At 40.3% G+C, this 21,857-nt stretch overlaps 1 protein-coding gene across 1 annotated transcript in view; it reads right to left on the bottom strand.

The window, feature by feature from the left end:
* The window catches only part of cdk19 (cyclin dependent kinase 19), a 46,816-nt gene extending 25,732 nt beyond the window's left edge, over nt 1–21,084 (bottom strand). The window contains exons 1-2 of the mRNA XM_069515687.1: nt 20,817–21,084; nt 15,079–15,154 (exon numbers count right to left, since the gene is read on the bottom strand). Coding sequence (XP_069371788.1) covers nt 15,079–15,154; nt 20,817–20,944 — 204 coding nt within the window. The 5' untranslated portion in view covers nt 20,945–21,084. The remainder of the gene's footprint in view (nt 1–15,078; nt 15,155–20,816) is intronic.
* Nucleotides 21,085–21,857: the final 773 nt, after the last annotated feature.

Consider the following 21,857-nt stretch of genomic DNA (forward strand, 5'->3'; position numbering starts at 1 on the left):
AAGAGTGTTCAGATGTCTTAACTAATTTCTATTCAAAATCAGGAATTCTGTCACCGTCAAAGAATCTTTGTTAAATTCAAATGAAGCTTTAATGGTTGTGATGGATTTATTTATTTTGATAAACTCTCTCTATGTTTATCAGATGCTCTGTTTTAAAACCAGAGTGGGCATATGAAAAGTCTGGAAGAGTAAAACCATTCTACTCAGCGATACAAATAGCTGCTGCTCTTTATTATTTATCACGTTACTGTTTTGTATATTCAGACAGGGACTCTGGTTTCCAGTGATCTGATGAGTCAGGAGTTGGGCTGCTGACAGGTTTAGATCTGTTATTGTAAACTAACTTGCTCTGGTTTAGCTTGTTACCATGGTGATAAACACCGGTAGAAGTGAGCCTGGTCCTGCTTTATACTACAGACCTGGACAGATATTTGGATTTCAAATTATGTGGCTGACTGGCAGAATCATGCCTCTGTGTTATTTAGATGGCAAGTTAAGCATCCAACGGACCAAAGCCTCATCAGTTACCTGACAATGAGAGTTCAAAGAGTCCACTCACCTCTACACATCCACTAAATAAACTCTAAATTGCCTTCTGCCTAATCACAAACAAATGGTGTTGTCCTACTGTTTGCGTAATATGAAATGTCACTGTGGTTTCGGTAATGTTGCGTTATCTGAAATGTTAATGGCTTTTCTAAAATGTTGTCGTTTTGGGTGAAATGTTGTCGTGTTTGGTGAAATGTTGTGTTTTGACCCTCAGGGACACTGCAGGTAAATCTTTCAAACAGCCAAAAATACATTGGTCACAGATGATGAGCTCAGAAAGACTTGAGTGTTGAAAATGATAAATGTCAGAGAATAGAATTATGCCAGAGGAATGAGAGTGAGAGACTCACGTCAGTCAGCTGAATGGTGACACAGTCTGCAGACGTCCAAACAAAGTCAAATGTTGGGAAGCAGCCAACTGTTTGTCAGATGGTTATGGGAGGATGAGAAAATTGTAGTTTAAATCAATTCACTACAAGTCTTTTTTATCAGTGTTATTTTGTGTGGTGCACAGTGAGATGCCTCAGAGGAATGTGAAGGATTACTTAGGGACATAGTGTTCACTTCATCAGTGAGCAAACATGATTTGCTTTTCTTCTTGCTAGTGTCTGAGAGTGTTGTCCTTTCGCTATATTATATAATGACAATAATGTTTTAATATGATCAATCAATCAAATTTGATTTGTATAGCTCAGTTTTTCTCATAAGGCTTAAATGGATCGTTCACAGAATAGTGAAAATTCACTTATTATCTACTCATCACTACACCGATGTAGGGTTGATTAAAGTGTTTAGGTCGACCTGACACTTCTGGAGTATCAAGGGTAAACAGTGTAGCCAAATCCAATACAACTGAAGTAACTGGGGATCAATTCTTCAAACAGAAAATGCCTCCATACTGCTCCTGTGTTGTGATTCAAGCCCAGACATTCAAATTCGACTCTAAACTGATTTACACCATGTTTTTAGTCTAAATGTCTGTTACCAGAGGTAGCACGGTAGTGGAAGTGGCGTTGCTACCGTGCACCCCGTGCGTACCCTTGGCCAGGAACTTGTGTGCGGTGTGTGCGTGCGAACGTGAACGCAGCTCCAAAGGAGGATATCAGAGGACATTTATGTTAAAAACATTGTGTAAATCATGCAGTTTTGAGCTGTATTTGAATGTCGTGGCTCACATAGGAGCAGTATGGAGGCATTTTATGGGGATTTTCAGTTGTTTTTTTACGTTCGAACAAGTGGTCACCAGTTACTTCAATTGTATTAGATTTGGCTGCAGCACTGTTTACCCCTGAAAGTCCATAAGTGTTTTGTGGACTTGTGCACCCACCCCTCCATCGGCATAGAGGTGAGAAGAAAATTTTCATTTTTTGGGTGAACTATCCCTTTAAGCTTACTGCACATTTCAATCAAAGAAACGGCTTATCTCTTTCCATGTTTTATATGTGTATTGTATTGAGACGAATGACAGACAAATCCACTTTATGTTACTGGATTTGACATCGACCTTTACTTAGATGGTTTGACAGATAGAGCTAAAAGACAAAGCAAGTTAATGCGTAAAGTTGAAATCATCCAGAGGAAATACTGCTCTGAAGTCCTCCTCTTTTCAGCACTTTAGTTTGAATGATTTCAAGACAAAGGGACCTGCTTCTTAACGTGGAGACACACAGTTACAGCATAGAAAATAGATCTGAACACCACTGCCTGAAGCCAGTGTGTTTTGTTGAACTAAGATAAACAACCAGAACAGTAAAAAAAAAAAAAACACAATAGATAAATTGTGATAATTGAATGAGCTGTGCAGGAAAAATACTGTATTGCTTCTTTTGTTGTACCCACAAGTCTCAGTCTGAGAAGTTACAAATGGGGCAGAAGAGGTAGTGGGGGCAAACTGTGGGGAATAATTCAGGAATCATATGCAAGCCGTTTGATTTGGCCTTTGGATGAGGAAATGAGGTTTGTATTTCATCACAACCTTAATCCACAGGATATAAAAGTGCATTGTGTCAATGAGCCCTGGGCTTAGGGCTTGTAAACCCACAGCTCTGTGGCACCACTTTGAATCGGCTGGACGAAACAGACCCACTGAGACCTCTTATGATCACTTACTCAATGTGGCACGAGTACCACTTTCACACATCAGCCCAGTGTTTGACGCTGGATAATGAGCATGTGTTTAACCCATTTTCTGTGCACAGGACCACAGGTTAATTCCTGATTGTTTCTGTTCACATTAGACTTGGGTCTGACTCAGCAGTTTCAGTCCACAACACAAAACACATTGTGACACAAGATGATTCCAAAAATTGTGTGTAGACTGAACGGATACGTTGCCCGCCCGTTTGTCTGAAGCTCTTATTAGCTTAAACTGAGAAGTGCAATAGTATGTTGTGAACGGTAGAAGCCATGCTGTAAGGAAGTGGCTGATAGGGTAAACACTGCAGTCCTCCATTGAGCAGTTACCAAAGGCAAAACAAAATTACATATACATGCATGTCTTTGGTGTGGTTTCAATGTCAACTTCTGCTTTGTATCAATAAAGTACAATGTTGTTGTTAGACCATATTTATCTTTCCATTAGTTCTCTTTTATTTTTATTATTGTTCTGCATTCTTATAAATGATGAGTAACTTTGTCATTTGCATTTTATACTTTTTACTTTCAGGATAAATTTGGAACAACTGTCCAGAGAACTACAGAAAAATAGCCTCTTGCCAAACTCAGATTTACAGCAATGTTAATAATGTGTATACTGTCTGTTAAATAAATCAACCCTTTTTTCCCTGTTGCCCTTTTCATAACCATTTAACTTTTAATATAATAAAATTTTGATTTTTAAGTCTGGGTGATCTCTCAGTAAGTATTTATTGGGTCATTATGAAACTGGGGAGGGACAAATGAAACTACGGTGGTCTGCCAGTCTATGAAATAAATGGGAAACACTGTGTAAACCTATTGGTCTGTTTTATTCTGTTGAAGTCTGTTCACAGCAGCGCTGACGGTGGGCGATGATGTGTGAATCCTCATGTTTTATCGTTTATGCTGCTATTAGCACACAAAAATTAACCTCTTGATATCTGAAATGTACTGGTGCTGTTTTATGTGTCAAAGACACTTGTCCATTCTTTCATTCTTGTCAGTTATGATTAATATTTGGGGATTAGTTTTTAGTAAGAAAAACACATTCAAAATGAACATCTCTATTGCAAATATTCACACTACACTGCTTGCTTTACTGCTCACTCGAAAGTTGCAAAACAGCAGCAGAATTTCTTAAGTTCTGACGCAGTCCTGTATGTAAAACATATAATTACCTCAGCTGCAAACAAATACATTTCTTAAGGATTTACATTGTTCGTTTGGAAAGTGAGCAGGATGCATAAAAAAAACACAAAAAAAATAAAACAAAACTCCTGGGAAAATTCTGCAGCAGACCATAATCACACGTCTGTAATCCAGCCTTAGCCACAGAAAGCCGGGTGTCCTGTGGGAAACATTTCCATGTGCAGAAAATCTTGTGACTCATTTTTATGCCCTATTAGGCAAAGGCCATTTAGGCCATGCTTCAACATGTGCAGGGAAAGAGGGCGAGCTGTGACCGAATCAGCAGATGTTGTCGACCTGTTTTCTGATGCTTAGATGCTGATCATCAATGAGACTCAAGAGACTGATTAGAATTTACAGTTTTAAATCAAGCTTTTCTATGAAAACCCCACTTTTCTATGAAAATATCAAAGTGTCTTTGCACAAGAATCACCGCACAGCAAAGAAAAACGGATTACTATCTGTAAACTGTGAGATGGGCATGGCAAGAATATGAACATGCCAAGAACAAAGGAACAGGCAGTTTTTCTCCCTCTTCTAAGTAAAATAGGTCATGTTTTTGTAAAGGCCTCAGAGAAAAGCACTGGACAGCCTCCAAATATGCACAGCTAAGACTGAGTCTGGGCTGCCAGTCTACCTCTACACAGGCTACTTAAGACCCAAATGTGCTTTAAGGGTCACTGAAATCACATAATATTTGTGAGGAGCTTTAAACCTGGGTTGAAGCAGATAGAGCAATAGAAAAAGAATGCTAAGAGTATTGTCACCAATTGAGTCATTTTTAAATGAACTCAATGTTCTGTAAAAAAAACATTTTGAATGGGGTCATAGCAGACAACATATACTGTATGTATCAATACATCTCTAATACACTGGCCAATTTCAAGCCAGTAAATTTGGTCAGTCTATAAAAACGGCATGCAATCTTTGTTTTAGAAAGTATAACAGCTTTAAATGTGCCAGAATCTTTTTAGTTTTTTGTTGTGTTGATTATAACTAGCCCAAAACTTACAATCATCATATGTTAAAAAACAAATACTACACTAAATCAAAGAGCTACAAAAATATAACATGACCAGTGTATAGGTGGCAGGTTAGGGTTCAAAATTGGCCTGTGTCCCACAGCACATCAGGCTGGCAGAGGTTTCATAAGCAAAAAAGCAAGGAGACAAGGAGAAGGAGAAACAAGGAGAGCAGCACTGCCCTGTATCATCCAGCTCCCGGGGATTTATTAATGAATCCTCTGATGCGACTGGCAAACATCAGGTCGATAAATCTACTACACTGACTACAGGCTGCTGCGTGCGGGGCTACGCCTGCCACTGGCTAGAAACAAACACTGCTGCTCTGTCTGCAGGGCCATATATACGCCAAGCTGTCTCCCTGCAGAATGAATAAAGTGACGGCCACTGGCTCAGTGAGACATCAGTGCGCCCGCAGCTGCAGCCATTCGGAGTTATTCACAGACGTTTACTGCTGACTCGGCTGTGACAGGCATCTTTAAACATATATATTCTTTTTCATGTATTCCTCCATGTGATGCACTGTTTGTAAATGTTGGCAGATGGTCGCTGTTATTGTTGTATTGTACTGGATAAGCTTTTATAGTTTCTTGTTCAGTGACCACGGATGCAAATTAGCTATACAGCTATCTCTGGCTCAACAGTTGAGTTCAACAAGGGCCCTATAAAACTAACACATAAATAAAAATACATTAAGCTGTGGCAACCCTAAAAAGAAAAAGCGGTATATGAATGGATGAGTGCATTAAACTAAATTATACCGGATCACATATTTTGGTTTTATCACCCTACTAATATAATCACATTCAATTATATCTGTATTTACCAAAACACAATTTTCCAACCTATTATTTTATTGTTATACATACACATATGAGTATTCACACACACACACACACGCACTCACTGACAAGCCTGCTAAGTTCATTTCAACAACATTATGGTTTTATTGGTATGAATTACATGTATAACAGAAATATGAAGAAAATAGTTATTATAGTTTAGGCCATCGATAAATACATTATATCCAACAATCTATGATATATTAATATTTATATATATTATATAATACGATATGAGATTGTGCAGGCTTCAACTGGCGCATTGGGCATTGCTTTACATAGTTTTTAAAACTTTCTTTAGTTTTACTCTACTAAAATAATCTGAGTATTGAAGAAACTCCCTCCATTTAACTGACGCTCATTCAATCCCTAGCAACCACGTGTTTGGGCTTTTAAACGTCCACCCTGGACAAATACAACAAAAACATGTTGCTGTTTGCACAGCGATCGGCAGGCTGGGAATGAGCAGTTGATTGAGCCTGAGAACAGAGGCGGTCTCGTGGAGACTGGTGAGAAAAGCTGGAGCATAACTTTAAGTTTCGACTTTGGAGATGAAAGGATCGCTCAGACAATTTATTACTGTGTCATCTAGTTTAAGCAGATCAGTATGACTGGGGGAGTGACTGAAAAACAACACCCTTCATTTATTGGAGCTAGTGCTCACACTGTATCTGCCCACATGTTCTTCTATGGCAGACAGGGAAAAAAGGGGAATATTTAAGAGGTCAGGACATTTAACGAAACAAAAACCATTGTATCCAACAGGGACTCATCGATTTTGATTTATCAATGACACCTTAAATCAAAACATACCTCAGATTAGAAACCTTTCTATCAATAATGTCTTGAGGAATTAACAAACATGTCTATGCACTTCATGAACAGAACTTATCTAAAACACAATATTCTCCTCTTTACACACAGCAGGTGTGATAGAATCCTCATCCCCAACCAAATAATATGTAACATCTGTAGGGACTCCGTCAGTTGTTCAAAAGCATGTCATGGAAACACTGCTCTATCCTGATGAACTGCTCCTACACAGGTCAGCTCACCTCCTTCCAGACAGCGAGTTGAGGATTTACCCAAGATGCTTAAGCATTATCTAAACACAGACAACTTCCAAATGGGTTTAAAGGCGACAGGCCTTGTTATGCAATCTGCAGCCCATGTTGAGCTGACATATAGACTGCAGTGGGATATTGGAGAAAAGAAGCAGCGTGGTGTGACAAGTAGGAAATAGCAAAAACAACTACTTGAAGAAACAATTGTGTCTTATTGGATGATAAACTATTGATGTCTGTTAAAATGATCAGATCAACAGACTGGCAACCAATAAAGCGTTTATTTCTAATGTATCCAATCATAAAGCAGATTATCATTAATGTGGACATTTTTCTAAACAAAAAAAACACACTGCAGCCAAACCAGCCTCTTTCCGCCCTTCCCGCCTCAAATTCACCGCATGTGGCATGCCATCTGCCGAACTGCATAGTTTGCTAAACGAAGCGAGATGGTGGTTTGGGAGGCATAAACACTCCATTGTTCTGTTGGGCAAGTCTAGCAGATTTTTTTAAGCAAGGCCAAAATCTGCTGGTTGTAATGCTCAAGAGAAAAGTAATGCGAGGCTTTACTCTGCTGGGTGATCACAGGGGCAGAGGCTCGCTGCTACATACGGTCTTCAGATTCATCGAGGTGAAGAATGCAGTTGCTCAATGATCAACCATATTAAGACCACTACAACACTACATTAAACCACAACAATGAAACCAAGAGGAGTTGGACTCTCACTATTTTTTGAACTCCAGTTCTCTTTCAATATTATCCAACACTGTAAACAAGGTTGATCACACATGTGAAACCAACTGAAACAACCGTTAAAAAAATCGAACAATAATCAATGTGAAACAAGTTTGCAAGAAAACCATGTGAATCTATAAACCTAATTAAAGCACCACAGATACCAGCCAGCAGGGATTAATGTTTACATGACGGATAATGTAACCTTTCAGAATTATGGTTAAATTGTAACGTTATTAAACCTGCACATATAACCAGTTGATGTGGAATAGGGCTGTGAATTCTGCGGAATTATTGGACATTCTGGTCAAAGGTGCATGCGCTCACCTTTGTCAACATAATGAAACACATGCAGGAGGAGGGGGAGACGTGCTGGAGCACTTGTGAGTCCACGTGGACTTTGACATTGTACATCTATCCCGGGAATATTTGTTTCCAATGTGCAGTCACTAAGCAAGAAATTGGATAAACTGCAGCTCCTGGTGACGAGAGGAAGAGACTTTTCTTCATCTTCTGTCTTGTGTTTCACGGGGACGTGGCTGTGTCGTTCAATACCGGACAGTGCACTGCAGCTGGAAGGCTGTTCAGATGGGAGCGTGACACGGAATGCTCCAACAAAAACAAAGGTGGGGAAATCAGTTTCAATACAAACAGCAGCACGTGCCACAACGTGACAGTGATCCAGCAGCACTGTTCTCCTGCTCTGGAAACTTTTTTCATAAACTGCAAACCCTTCTACTCTCCCTGTGAGTTTGCCCCACTCATTCTGGTCGGTGTTTACATTCCACCCTGGCACACGTGCAGGACACACAGCGCACGCTTGCCGACCAGACACTCTGGGTGGAGCAGACATACCCGGATTCTTTGATTATTGTCCTTAGCGATTTAATCAAAGGAAATCTCAGCCACGAACGTCCCACAAACAGAGAGGAGATCACTTTTGATCACTGTTACACAATAGTCAGTGGGGCCTATCACGCCGTTCCCCTCACTGCACTGGGACACTGACCACATCATGATCCACCTGACTCTCAAATACAGGCAGAAATGAAAGCTCTCAAAACCTGTTGTGAGAACATCTAAGAAGGGGAGCAGGGAGGCTGTAGAGGACCTTCAAGTGTGTTTGGACTGCACTGGCTGGGATGTCTTCAGGTCTGCTACCAACTGTCTGGATGAATACACAGAGGCTGTGACTTCTTACATCAGTTTCTGTAAAGACGGTTGTATCCCATCCCATGGGGAGGCAGTAGCGCAGTCCATAGCGACTTGGCTTGGGAACCGGAGGGTAGCCAGTTCAAGTCCAGCATGGACGGAAGTGCTAGTTCACCTCCTGGGCACTGCCGAGGTGCCACCGAACCCCCCAATTGCTCCCCGGGCGCCTTCATGGCTGCCCACTATTCCGTGTGTGGTCACTGTGTGGATTGTGTTCCGTGTGTATGGGTTAAATACAGAGGTCAATTTCCCCATGTTTGCATGTTGCATGCTGTGTGTGGGACCAAAAATAGGAATATTAATCTTAATCTTAATCACATACCAGAGTTACAAAAATTACAAAACTTGGTTCACAGCGAGACAGTTAGTGTTGGTGAAGGAGAAGCTTTAAGCAGTGTTTAAAGAGTCCAAGTATAAATTTAGCAGACAGTACTCTGCTTCTGCAGACACACACATGCCCACCACAGTGCCCCCTTCGTCCTCTACCAAAGTCTCACCCCTTTCCATCCTAATCCATTTATAAGTGAGTCAAAGTGATCACTAGGCACATATTGTTGTTTGTGAGATCACAGTGACCTTGACCTTTGACCTTTGGCCACCAAATTATATTCAGGTCATCCTTAAGACCAACTGAATATTTGTACCAAATCTGACAAAATTCCCTCAAGGCATTCTTGAGATATCGTGTTCACGGGAATGGGATGGACGTACAGATGGTCTGATGGACAAAGGTACTGTATTTGCTGTGGTCTGGAACATACTTCAGAGATGCAACTGTTAAGTCTGCAATAATGCTTGACCTTTCTAAAGTCAGATTCTCTTTTGCCTATACCCTTCAAGTCAGCAAATAACCTGAGTGACTAGTCCTTGTTGAGAAGTTTCAAGAACAAAATGCACAATGACTGTGCCTATTTTATCGCTAAAATATTCCTATCCTGAAATAGAAATAAACACATTAAAGCTGACGGCCGATGCAGCCCCAGCCAAAAATGTGAAATGGTCAAAGAAAGCAGATGTAAATTATCATCCTCCACATCCTGTTGTAGAAATTCAGGACATGTTGGAGAAGGAGAGGCTTGAGTTAGTCAATGGAATGAAAAAGAAGAAGAATGCAAAGATAATCACAAACAAAATATCCAAAACCTTTTCATAGCCCAGCTGTCATTGTCTTCAAAGAATGATGGAAAACTTGGGAACAAAAGTGTTTATCATCAAAGATGTCTTATGTTGTCCCTTTACTCACCTAATCAAAGAAAAGTTCAGTCGTATAATGACAATTACCCTGGAGGAGACATTCATGCTAAAGTTTGATGGGTACACACCACACTAAAAAAAATGTCCAACAATTGTTGACATAATTTCACTTATAATTCACTAAATCGCATTTCAACTGGGTCAGAAGTTTTCATAGATTTAAGCTGCCTTTAAACAATTTGGAAAATTCCAGAGAAATTATGTCATGGCTTTTGAAGCTTCTGCTAGGTTATTGCCATCATTTGATTCAATTGGAGATGTATCTGTGGGCGTAAGGGTTTGGACTAAATGTTTAGAATTAGTTTATGCAAACCCTAGAGATGAATCTATTTTAGCTTGAATAGTGATGCTATATCCTGCCATCTATTTTGTGACATGCACAAGTCCCTTCTTGAGCAAAGCACCCCCACAACATGATACTGCCTGACACCCCTGTGCCTCATGGTTTGGACGGTTATCTTTGGCTTGAGGGTCTGCGCACAGGAAATGGCATCACTTTTCACACAATGGAATTATAATGAAGTGGAATAATCTGTCTGTAAAAAATATTTGAAATCACTTCAACCTAAGTGTAATCACACTTTTGACCTCAACAGTAAGGCCCGATCTCATTTCACCCCTTGGCCCTAGCCCGTCCCCTTTGTTTTGCATGTTCACGTGTAGGGGGAAGGCTGTCCCAATACCTGTTGGTACTGAGGGCTAAGGCTAAGGGGTAGGGCTTTATAGCCCTCAAAACTGAGATTTTTCCGACCCTCACTTCAAACCTAGGGGTTCCCAGAATGCCTTGCGAATCACTGGAAAGCTGGGAGAGAGCCCCACAAATGTATATAGTATTTTCTCCATTAATAAGGATTTAAACATTACGATAATGATTGTAATATCTTAGTTATAGTAATATCATTGCTCTTGATTGATCAAGTTAAGGTACTCACATGGTCATCTCGTTTTGTGTCAATGCTTTGAAGATAATTATACTTTTGTAAATGGATCTCTCATCCCCTGTCCTTGTCATCTCTTCTCCTTCTCATCACACTAGTCTCAGCTCATTACCAATGTTGAAAATAAGCTTAAAATAACAATGCATCCCTAATTGGATACTTGGATCAAGGGGGGTGTAGAAACCGAACCAAGGCATGTATGCTGTTGATGGGATTGATCTACGCGCTCAACCTTGAGTATCCCAAGACATTCAAGAACACCTTTAAAGTATTCCACAAACGTTCTGGAGCTTGATGGAGCAAAGCTGCTCAAGAAAGTCCACTGCTTCAAAAGCAAGCTAATGGAATTAACCTTTTGAACAGAAGTTCTAGCAAAGACTGATGTTTCCCTCTTCATCCAATAAAACTTTATCACCAATATAATTTCAGGAACTTGCTTTAACTGATCTTTGTTTTGCCCATTGAAATGTGATCAGCCAAATTCCTCCCTTGAACAGTCAAAGGACTCTTGATGAGTGACCAGAGTGTCATCAAATGCAGAAAAATGTCAAATAATGCATACTACTGATTGACGAAGTAAGAACACACGTACATTTCTGTTAAAAACTGTTGAGAAATGCAGTTTATTGTCTATGTTGAAGCATGTGTCTCTATTAATGAAAAACTAAATGAGACATAGCAAAGCACTTTTGAATTTAACACATTGAGTTGTGTAATTTTGTTTATAGAATTTTGTTTTATTTGAGCTATCTATAGCTACCTGTCTACCCCAAAAGGCTAGAAATATTTTGTCATCTGTGGTTGTTCAGAAACCCCATTTGAAGCTTTAATTGAGTGATTATAAGAGAGTGTTTGGTGTTTGAGATGTTCTAGTTGTGCGAAAATGACACATTATCGTGGAGCTGCAATGATTATTGGAATAACTGATTATTAATCGATTATTAAATTAATCACTGACTATTGTTATGATTTTATGTACAGTGTATACTGAAGCAGCTTACCGACTACAAAGGAACGATGTGGAACAGAAGATAATCTCTTCTTAACACATTTCTCGTAGGAAGATTTCAAGCAAACAAAAGCTCTTAAAGGTTCAGTGTGGACAATTTTGTTTGTATCTAGTGGTGAAGTTGCATGTTGCAGGTGAACACCCCTCAACTCATCCTCCCCTTCCAAACACGAAGGAGAAGCTGTGGTAGCCTTCAGTTGTCATTAAAACGTGAGGTGTTTAGTATGTCCAATTTGGGCTACTCTAAAAAACATGGTGGCCTCCATAGAGAGTACCCGCTCCTGATGTAAATATAAAGCATTGAGATATAAAGGGCCCGTTCAAGGATAAAGAAAACAACAATTCATACAATTTAGATGAAACACACTAGGGATTATTTTACATTCAACTTCTGCCAATAGATCCCTTTCACCTCAATCTTAGACAATCGACCTTTAAACGCTACACCCCTAGCTGCCCACCACCCTCTACTGTGAGTGAGTAACAGCTTTTGACTGTTCAAATGTGAAGCTAAAGGTGGGTGCAAACAAAAATATTCTGTAAAAGCTCATGAAAATGCACTACCACAAGTTTGCTCAATAATACCCCAACAGTCTGCAAGTGTTTGCACAGTGTCACAGACAGTGTTTGCGCCATATGGTACATACCCTCCCTGTCCAGGTGAACATGTTATAGTGGAAACCAGAGCCGCTTACATAAGAGCCAGACACCCTATTAAGGGGGGGCCACATGCTTTCTATATTTGCAGCCTCTGAGAGGACACACTCACTCACCCCCAGGCCGCACCGTCTCCAACACAAATACTATAGGCTCAAGCCTGAGTGCTGGCTGGAAACCATGTGACTATCTGTGTCTGTCCAACATGTCTTATAGCTTATAGCTGCAGGGTGGCTTTGGCTGAAGGGTAGAGCGGTCATCATCAAACCAGAGTGTTGGAAGTTCAATCCCCAGTCTTCCCATCTGCATGCCAAAGTGTCCTTGGGCAAGTTGCTGAACCCCAAATTTCCCCATAGAACAAAAAAAAAAAGTGCTACTCATAGATGCACTGTATGTATGAATGTGTGTGTGAATGGCAAACTGTGTAAAGCGCTTTGAGTGGTCTCCAAGACTAGAAAAGCGATATATAAATACAACCATTTATAGATCATGAACATGGGACAATCTGCTGACATTAACCGGAGGGAGGAATGCAAATGTGCAAGCCTCTGGACTTTATCCAGCCACCCCCTTGATAAAACTCTGAAGAAAGTTCGAATGAGCAGATATCAATCAATCAAATTTCACAAATCACAGTTTGTCTCATAGGGCTTTAACAAGGTGTGACATCCTCCGTCCTTAACCCTCAACAACAGTAAGGAAAAACTACCAAAAAGGGATGTAGAAACTTCAGAGAGAGCCACATGTGAGGGATCCCTTTCCCAGGAAGGACCAAAGTGCAATAGATGCCACATGAAATGGAGAACATCTGAGTATTTACAACATTGATTAGAATAAACAGTTTCTAGCATAGTGGAAGATAATGAATTGAGGAGTTATCGTCAACAGGATCTGAGTAGATATATTGTATATCTGATATATATATACACTGATGTGACAAGACAACAGGAAATCCTCCATAGGAATCACCACTAGCAAGTGGGTGTGTTGATGAAGTTTCTATCACAAGGCAGAAAAAAACGAAAAAACAAAAGAATACAAATATCTCAGGATGAAAAAGTGGTGCCACACACATAGAAGACAGATGAAGATGTCAAGAGAGTTTTTGGTAATAAGGGCCTATGCCAGTGTCGATGTGCTGCAAACGAAAACGTGATCTCCACAGCAGAAGTAATACATTACATTCTGCTATTCAACATTACAGTGTTGTTGTGAACACCTGAGTGGAGAATTTCCTGCTGCGTAGTGCACGTGGCAAACTCAAGAAAGTCAAGACTATATTCTGCAGACATCCTCCGAAGTTTATATTTGAAACTGCTGTGGAAGGCATGTGTCTTTAACTTACTGTAAGTAATAACCTTTTGTCGTATCAGCATACAGTACAGTGGCATCTTATAGGCCCCGTTCAGACCTAGTATTATCATCTGCCCTGAGCGATCAAATCTCTAGTGGTGAGACCACATCTAGTATTAAAATGCGTCCTGGATGTGTCTGCAGTGATCAGATCTCACTTCCCTGGGCAAATAAACCTTTCTGTTCACAAAGACAGAATGATGTGGATTTTAGCCAGTCTGTGTGTAGTGAAAGGGAGAAAGCCAGGAGGGGCTGAGGAATCAATATATGCAGCTTTACAATGAAATAAGATTTTAGCCATTTGAGGAAAAAAACAGAGAATCAATATGTAGCAGTCAGTGTTAATATTGTAGCAGTGGCCACAAACAAGTCAGTGGCTTTTTCCCAACATGACGAACAAGTTACAGAAAGTAAGGACATGGTACTGATGGATTTCGAAGCATACTGTGCTGTTGACGTCTTTAGAATCATTGTGATCTGGGGCTGAAGTTACTGTAGGTGGACAGCTCGCTGCCAGGGGAAGTTAGTTGTAGTATGGCTGCTGATTTGACTCATTCACCAACACTGTCAGCAGTAGCAGAGGCTGTGACACACAGCTCACAGAGCCAATCAAGGTTCTTAGAAACCCTTCACACCTTATCTGGATCAAAACATCGTAATCCTTTTCAGTGTCACCGTCCAGTCCAATCTGAACACCCAGGCATGACACACACATTATAAGATTCAGAGTAAATTGCAGTTCATAAATACGCTTATAAATCATAGGCACTCATTTTGCATTCACTATAACCACAATGCACTGTCAGACAGCATTCATTGTCATTTTCATTTAAAATGTTAATTAGAGAATTTAAGCTTTTAGTTGCCACTAAAGCAGAAACTTCATACATTTTATATTTCTGTGTGTGTATGGGCCAACTAAACAGGATCCAACATGGCAATTAGCTTTGAGCATAGTTTTTTTCAGTTTGCTGTTTTCACACTTCCAAGCTCATATCTCAAAAAGAAATTAAAATAGCATATTTCATAAAATGTTGGACTTTAAATGTGGCAGATACAAATAAACAGTGACCTGCCCCAGCAATAAACACAAATGCAAAAATATGCAATCAACTTACAGCAATTTCCCTGCAGGCAGACATCGATATTCCAGTGCCTTCTATTTGTTTCAGTGCATACTCCTTCTCATCGTTCCTGCAGGGACAAACAGAGAAGATAGATACATCGTCAGAAAACACCCTGACATTTTCAGGGTTCCCACTCTTTTCTGGAGCTTGGGTTGATAAGACTGGAAAAGCTCTATGTAAAAGTCCATTTACCATTTCCTGCAATGTTCCTCTTGAATTGTGATGTAAAAGACATGCAGTACATAACTTATCAATAAAGTAATCTCTAACATGCTTGCACTGTCTTCCTGACAAGTGTTATAGAAACATATAAGTTCACAGACATAAGCATTAGATGTTTGGTGTAACAATGTATCAGACACTACATATACATGACCAGGACAAAACGTGTATATGCGAGTAAATCATTCATTGACTTTTATCTCACTAAAATTCTACATGGATATACTATTTTTTGTCAGTGGGCTGGGTGATCACATCTCAATGTGTCTCGGTTGTGCTCACAGACCTGTCCCACTTGTGGATGACCTAAGATGGATGTTAAAACCAAGTCTGAAACGAGCTAAACGTTAAACATCATGTCACGTTATGGTCCATTTCTAAACAGTGCAGCACTGTGTTACAGATAAAACTAATGCAAAGATTACGACAAGTACAGTTATCTGGTAATAAGCTTGTGTTAGACTCACTAACAGTTTGGTTCCCATTCATTGATTTGATCCTGGAGTTCATTCAATATCATCAAACTCTGTCAATAAGGCCCAACACACACGTGAAACCAACTTAACCACCTTTCCTTGTTGAGAGCTATGATTATATTACAATGTTATGTAAGAGAGCAAATACTCCATACTACCATCTGAACATTAATCTGACCCTGAATATTACTGAGTATTTTCACACAGGACTGTTATCAGTGGAGCTCTGATATGAGAGCCGAGTATAGTTCATTATCAGCTAAAGAAAAATGGAGAATGTTGAAATAATGTTTCTGGATAAGATTTGCGATGGCATTTTATTTGTATGCCTCCACGCCGGCAACGGCAATTGGCGGGGTGTTATGTTTTTCAGGTTGTTTTTCCGTCCATCCCATAAACATGACTGTGATATCTCAAGAACGCCTTGAGGGAACAGGTGGGACAGAAGGACATTGGAGGTCAAGAAAAAGTTTGCGAGTTTTCAATCACCACAGATGATTCCCTGCCATCACTCTGTTGTTTCCCCCTCTGCATGTTCAGGAGTCATTTGTCCTTGTGAATCGCATTTGTGCATGAAAAACTGCTAATAAGTGAAATATGACACTTCAGGGCTTAGCACTTTCAGCAGATGAAAATGTATTATTTGAGATATGTGGTGCAGTGTATGAAATCCTTTTTGATCATAGAGCAGTGGAGAAAAGAAGGTCTAAAAGGAAACACATTCTATTTAAAACACAGCGAAGAGTCAAAGTTGTCTCTGGGTGACATCAAATACTTAATTCTGATAGCAGTCAGCACAGATCAAACAGGACGTGGTAGTTCTAAGATCAAACCCCCTTCAGCCTAGTTGTCATTGGAGAGTCGTAGATTAAGTGGAACTGTCAGGCACAGATATCTAATACTAAGTGAGCTGCACAGACACTAAAAACAGCATATTACATCTAATAATTTGCTCTGTAAACAAACATATTATTAAAGCAGTCAGCTCTAAAGGTTTATCCAACAGCAAAGAAAACATGGTGGGAATAACACCTAAAGCTTAATATGTTCTTGTCACATTTCACTTTTCTCTCCTAAAAGACAAAACATTAAATGTCTCCAGTGTTTTCCAGAGAAAGTGATCTTTGCAACAGGTCTGAATATGCACTCTTAAGGCACTGACAAACCAGGCCAACACCACCAAAGACCAGCTGTGTTGGATCACATCTGCTCTACGACTACACAATGTACCTAAACACTGCGGCCAGTGGCATTGGCTGAACACAACAACACATGCATGTTTTGTGTGTTCCTCAAATGGAATTACTAGTAAAAAAAAAAAAAAACTCCAAAGAACATCTGGGAAATATCAACAAAGGTTGAATCAACTCTTTTGTTGTCAGTGTGAATCTGATGGAGTGTCACATTCGAAGCTCAGAATCCAAATTTAGACGGTGCTTAAAATGTTTCATTTGGCACAGTTGTTTTTGCCTCATAAATAGCCAGCCTATCGAGAGTACTTCCAAAACAGCTACAAATAGATCAAACTCTATAACCAATGATAGGCCACACATGACCAAGCAACACTGTCCGCTTTGTTGGTGAGGGCCCTTGAGGTCTCTGCATTGTTTTTGCGCTGGTTAGTGTGTGTCTTCAGTGCCAGTGCCAGAATCAGCAATGACGCCAGTGTGGTTCGTGCACAGTCCCATAGTGTCTCTTTTAAAGTTCGGAAGAGTGTGGTTGGTGGACACACTGGTGACTGGCTTTTGGTGAGTACTATGCAATGCCAGCACCATAACCCTATGCTTAAAAACCACCAGAGACAAGCAGCACTGCAAATGTCTGAACAAAGTTTTCTTTGGGGCCTTTTGCCATTTTTGTCAAGAACTGAACGGAATCTTTATGATAATATCATAATAATATTCAATTCATTCTGCTAAGTGAATGTTACATTTGAAAGTAATCTGAGATTTGTGAAATGTTCACCATTTGCCAGCGTATAAGTGACAGAATAATAATCGTCCTGATAAAGGTGCAAAATACATTACACTGTAAGTCAACGGTTATGAAATAGATCATCATGTCTGCAGGAGACAGATGCACAGTTGGAGCTATACAGCTATAATCCAGGCTCCTGTAGGCACAATTCCAGATGTATTAACATGAACAGGTTCCATCTAGTTAACAACAAGTCTTCACACATTGTCAAGGGCATACTTCCTCCCAGCATGGGAACACTTGCTTTTAATTGGGCTGAAGGTATAAAATCTGCAAACATTGAAACTACTTTTATGCACTGAAGTTATCCCAGGATTCTTTGTGCTTCAGTGACCGTTTCTCAAAGAGGTAATGGCACCAGCATGCTATGAGACATCCAGTACTTGAGTATCACACTTCAACTCAACTGAACGGTAAACGTGTTAAAAAACATTTAAATTTTCTTGTAGTGTCCAACTTCAGCACTGTTGCTGGGCAACAGCTATAAGGACAGGATGAGCTAATAATGCCAATCACAGAAGGCCTCTGTAGACCAGACCATTTCATTTCGGATTGGCCTTTGCAGTCTACGCAGCCTACTAGGGAGACAGTCTACGCAGCCAGGTAGGCCACGTACTCCGAAGGATGCAGCCCCTGAATTGACATGTCCTCCATCCTTAGATGCTTTGCCTACAACCTATGAGATTAGAATGTAGCTATCGTACAGCAGTTCAGGTTCCACTTTCAGTGATGGGGTTAATTTTTCTGAGTAGGGAAACAACCACAATCGTACATATTACAAGCTGTATTATTGTATCACAGTATTGATCTGAAGCAATTTAGCTGTAGAGGCCATGGCTCGGAAAACTTAATAAGACTAGGTCAAAACCCACTGTATGGCCAGACCATGTATGGTCAATGTGCAAAGCTGAGGACATGAAGACTGTTGCACAATGTGATAGTTAGCTTACTTCATCATGTTGCATTCTGCCTAATATAAGGTCGGTTTCATACCTTTATATTCCATCGTTTACTCTCTGTCCTCACATTTACAGTATTTTAATACAATTCAAGCTGTTCTCATTGGCATGCTTTTCTTTGTATATTGTCAGACAATGGAACACGTATAAAATGTGTTGCACTGTGTTAATCAGCATTAAGACACATGCTCTAGTCTATTGAAATCATGATTTTATAATCACTGGGTAGCACTGAGTTTGGTTCAAGCAAAAGAGCTAATTTTGTGGAAAAGTCACTTCCTCACTCAATCACATTTGGAGCTGGACAGTGGCTTTCCCAGTGCTACAACCTTCCAGGATTTATTCCTGTGTGTGAATGCTGTTATTCTTTTCGAATTTTTTATATTGAGAAGAGCTTCTCAGGACGAGTCTGCCTAAAGCTAGTAGATAGTAAACTTGAACAAGTTGGTCTTTTGATTGATTTTCTTTAGCTGAAAAACCAGCTGATCCGATGATACTGCCAGACCGCTTGTTTTACTTCAAAGTGGGGGCAAAGCACTACATAGTGAATCATTGTCACATCCACTACAGTTACTAAAGTGCCTCCATTTAACAATAATGAGCTGGAGTAAACAAGACAACATTTCCAACCAGGATTTTTTAAGAATTCCTCAGGTAAGCTACCATATAGAAAATCTATATAACATATATCAAACACCATTTAGGACTGTATTACCTGGCAGCATTACATAAGCTGTCAGTCAATACTGCTGCACGGAGGCTGCCCATGACCTGCCTATGATCACCTTTTGACCTCACATCTCTATTATCCATCCAGAAGATAACAGAGCACTGCCTGACTCAGCTTTACAACTGTGAGTCAATGATGAATGAAGCAAAGGCGTATCTGATTCCTTGGCTGGTTATAGCACATGCAAAACACAGATTCGTGGCTGCATCAATCCCACTTTGATATCCTAATACAAAGGGTTGAACTCAGGCTTTTGGTCAGTGCTGAGCACTGATCCACTATCAGCTTCTTTTGTTTTCCAGGTTACATCACACAATATTCAATATCACATGAGGCTGTAACTGCACATCATCACCTTTTCAATCACATCTGATGATCACTCACATCAGGCTCGTACCCATTCCATGTCCATGTTATGCTAGAAGGTAGCGAAGGTACGTTTATTTCATGGAGGGAATAATATTTTAAGCTAGTGCAATGGTAATTACACTGTATTGCTGCAATTGTGTAACAACGACAACTAAAAAGGAGTGTTTATACATAGTCAATATCTTATCACTGTAATAACGTCAGTTTACCACAGAAACCAAAATCCTGAGGAACATGCAGGAAAGCAGACGGAGTAACTTTTCATGCACTGTGGCCCGAGCATTCACGTTCTTTCCAATCTGTCAGAGCATTGTGATTAACCTTTTGGCAAACTTGCACATTTCAGTTTTACTACCAAAAGAAAATCCACACTGCCAAGTGTTATTGTGAAGTGGGAGCTCGTAGCCAGCAGCGCGGAGTGACACTGCTGGCACTGCATGGGGGACGTGTCAGAACGTGTACATTAATCGCACATGCATTAGAATGGACGATGCTTGACAGTGTCAGACAACAAGATCACTACCCACTGTGGGCGTAAGATCAAAAAAAGTTTGGCAGTGCATCGTGTTAAATGAGGAGGAGGGTGGGGGGGGGGGGCAGCTTGTCAACGCAAAAGGCGCCGAACTGTCACTATCGCTTGAAATGACGTGCGGTGGCTTCGGCTTCCATGCATCAACACCAGGCTGCTTTCACTCGCAACGATAAAGAAGAGACTTGTCCGAACATTAAGACCACCGCTGCTGCTTTAGCGTGTTGTTTTGGGGGGTGGAGAGGAGGAGGAGGCGGACGGGGAGTGTGGTGGTGGTGTGGGGGGGGGGGACCGTTGACGAGTGAGTGCGTTACATGAAAACAAAAACACAGAAACACGGGTTAGCTCTTCGGCCAGGGTTCAATCTACTGCCCCGTTCTAAACACAACCGAGCCGTGTGTGGAGCGCATGCAGCCTGCGGTCAGTGAGATGAGAGCACAAACAACAACGTCCACGGTTTATCTTACCCGTCTTTGCGTTTAGCTTTATAAACGTGCCCGTAGGTGCCTCGACCCACTTTGCAACCTTCATATTCGAACAGATCTTCTACTCTCTCTCTCTCGGCCGCCAGCTTTGTTTTGAAGTCGTAATCCATTTTAACCCATAAATACGTCTTAATTTACAATAAAATAAAATATTAATTATTACATGCATTAATTAAATAATCTGCTCGTTTTATTCCCCCACCATTTCCTTGTTTGGGATTTTGGTCTGCTCCGCTTAATGTTCACTGGCTCGTTGACGTTTCTAATTGGCGCGCAGGGCTCGCTGGGTAGTGGAGTTGTTTCTGAGCAGGCGCCTCGCTTCGCCAGGTTGGAAGCCGAGATGAAGGAAACTACAACGCGCGTTTCTCGCTGCGGTTTGTTGCACTGTGCGTACTCATGAACGCTCTTCAAACATGCAGGCATCGGTGGTTTGGATTTCAGTGAGTCTAGAGCTGTCCCTTCATCATCGACACCTACGGACAGTTGGATTTTTAGAAATACGGAAATGATTCCGGAACTTTTCTTGGCAGTGATTTTATAGAACACGCCCCAATTATTATCAAACTAATACAATAAATACAATCGGTCCTCAGGTTTCTATGAAATATACCGTTTTGTTTGATTGTCAGAGAAAGTGTAAATAGACAGCGACATTACTGCAGCTGTCTCAGCAGCTTTATTTTATAATAATGTTTTACTATAATGATTATTATTATTGTTGTTGTTGTTGTTGTAGTTTAATAATGGCAATTCAACACATACAAATGTCTTATTATTATTATTATTATATTTTAATAGTTGGTTACTGGAATTTCGACTCGTGTGTCATGCAATGCATTAGAAAATTACTAGTACAATTAATTTCACATATGTTTGAGTAAAAACCTGTGTAATAGTTAATGTCCGCGCAAAGTGCAGACAATAAATGAATGCACAGTACTGATAGTGGTAGTGTTAACATACACGTAGATGAAACCCATATGGGACAGATGCATAAATATTGTATGTTATCGCTCAAATATG

The sequence above is a fragment of the Paralichthys olivaceus genome, chromosome 19 (assembly GCF_024713975.1).
Source record: "Paralichthys olivaceus isolate ysfri-2021 chromosome 19, ASM2471397v2, whole genome shotgun sequence".
Lineage (NCBI taxonomy): Eukaryota > Metazoa > Chordata > Actinopteri > Pleuronectiformes > Paralichthyidae > Paralichthys > Paralichthys olivaceus.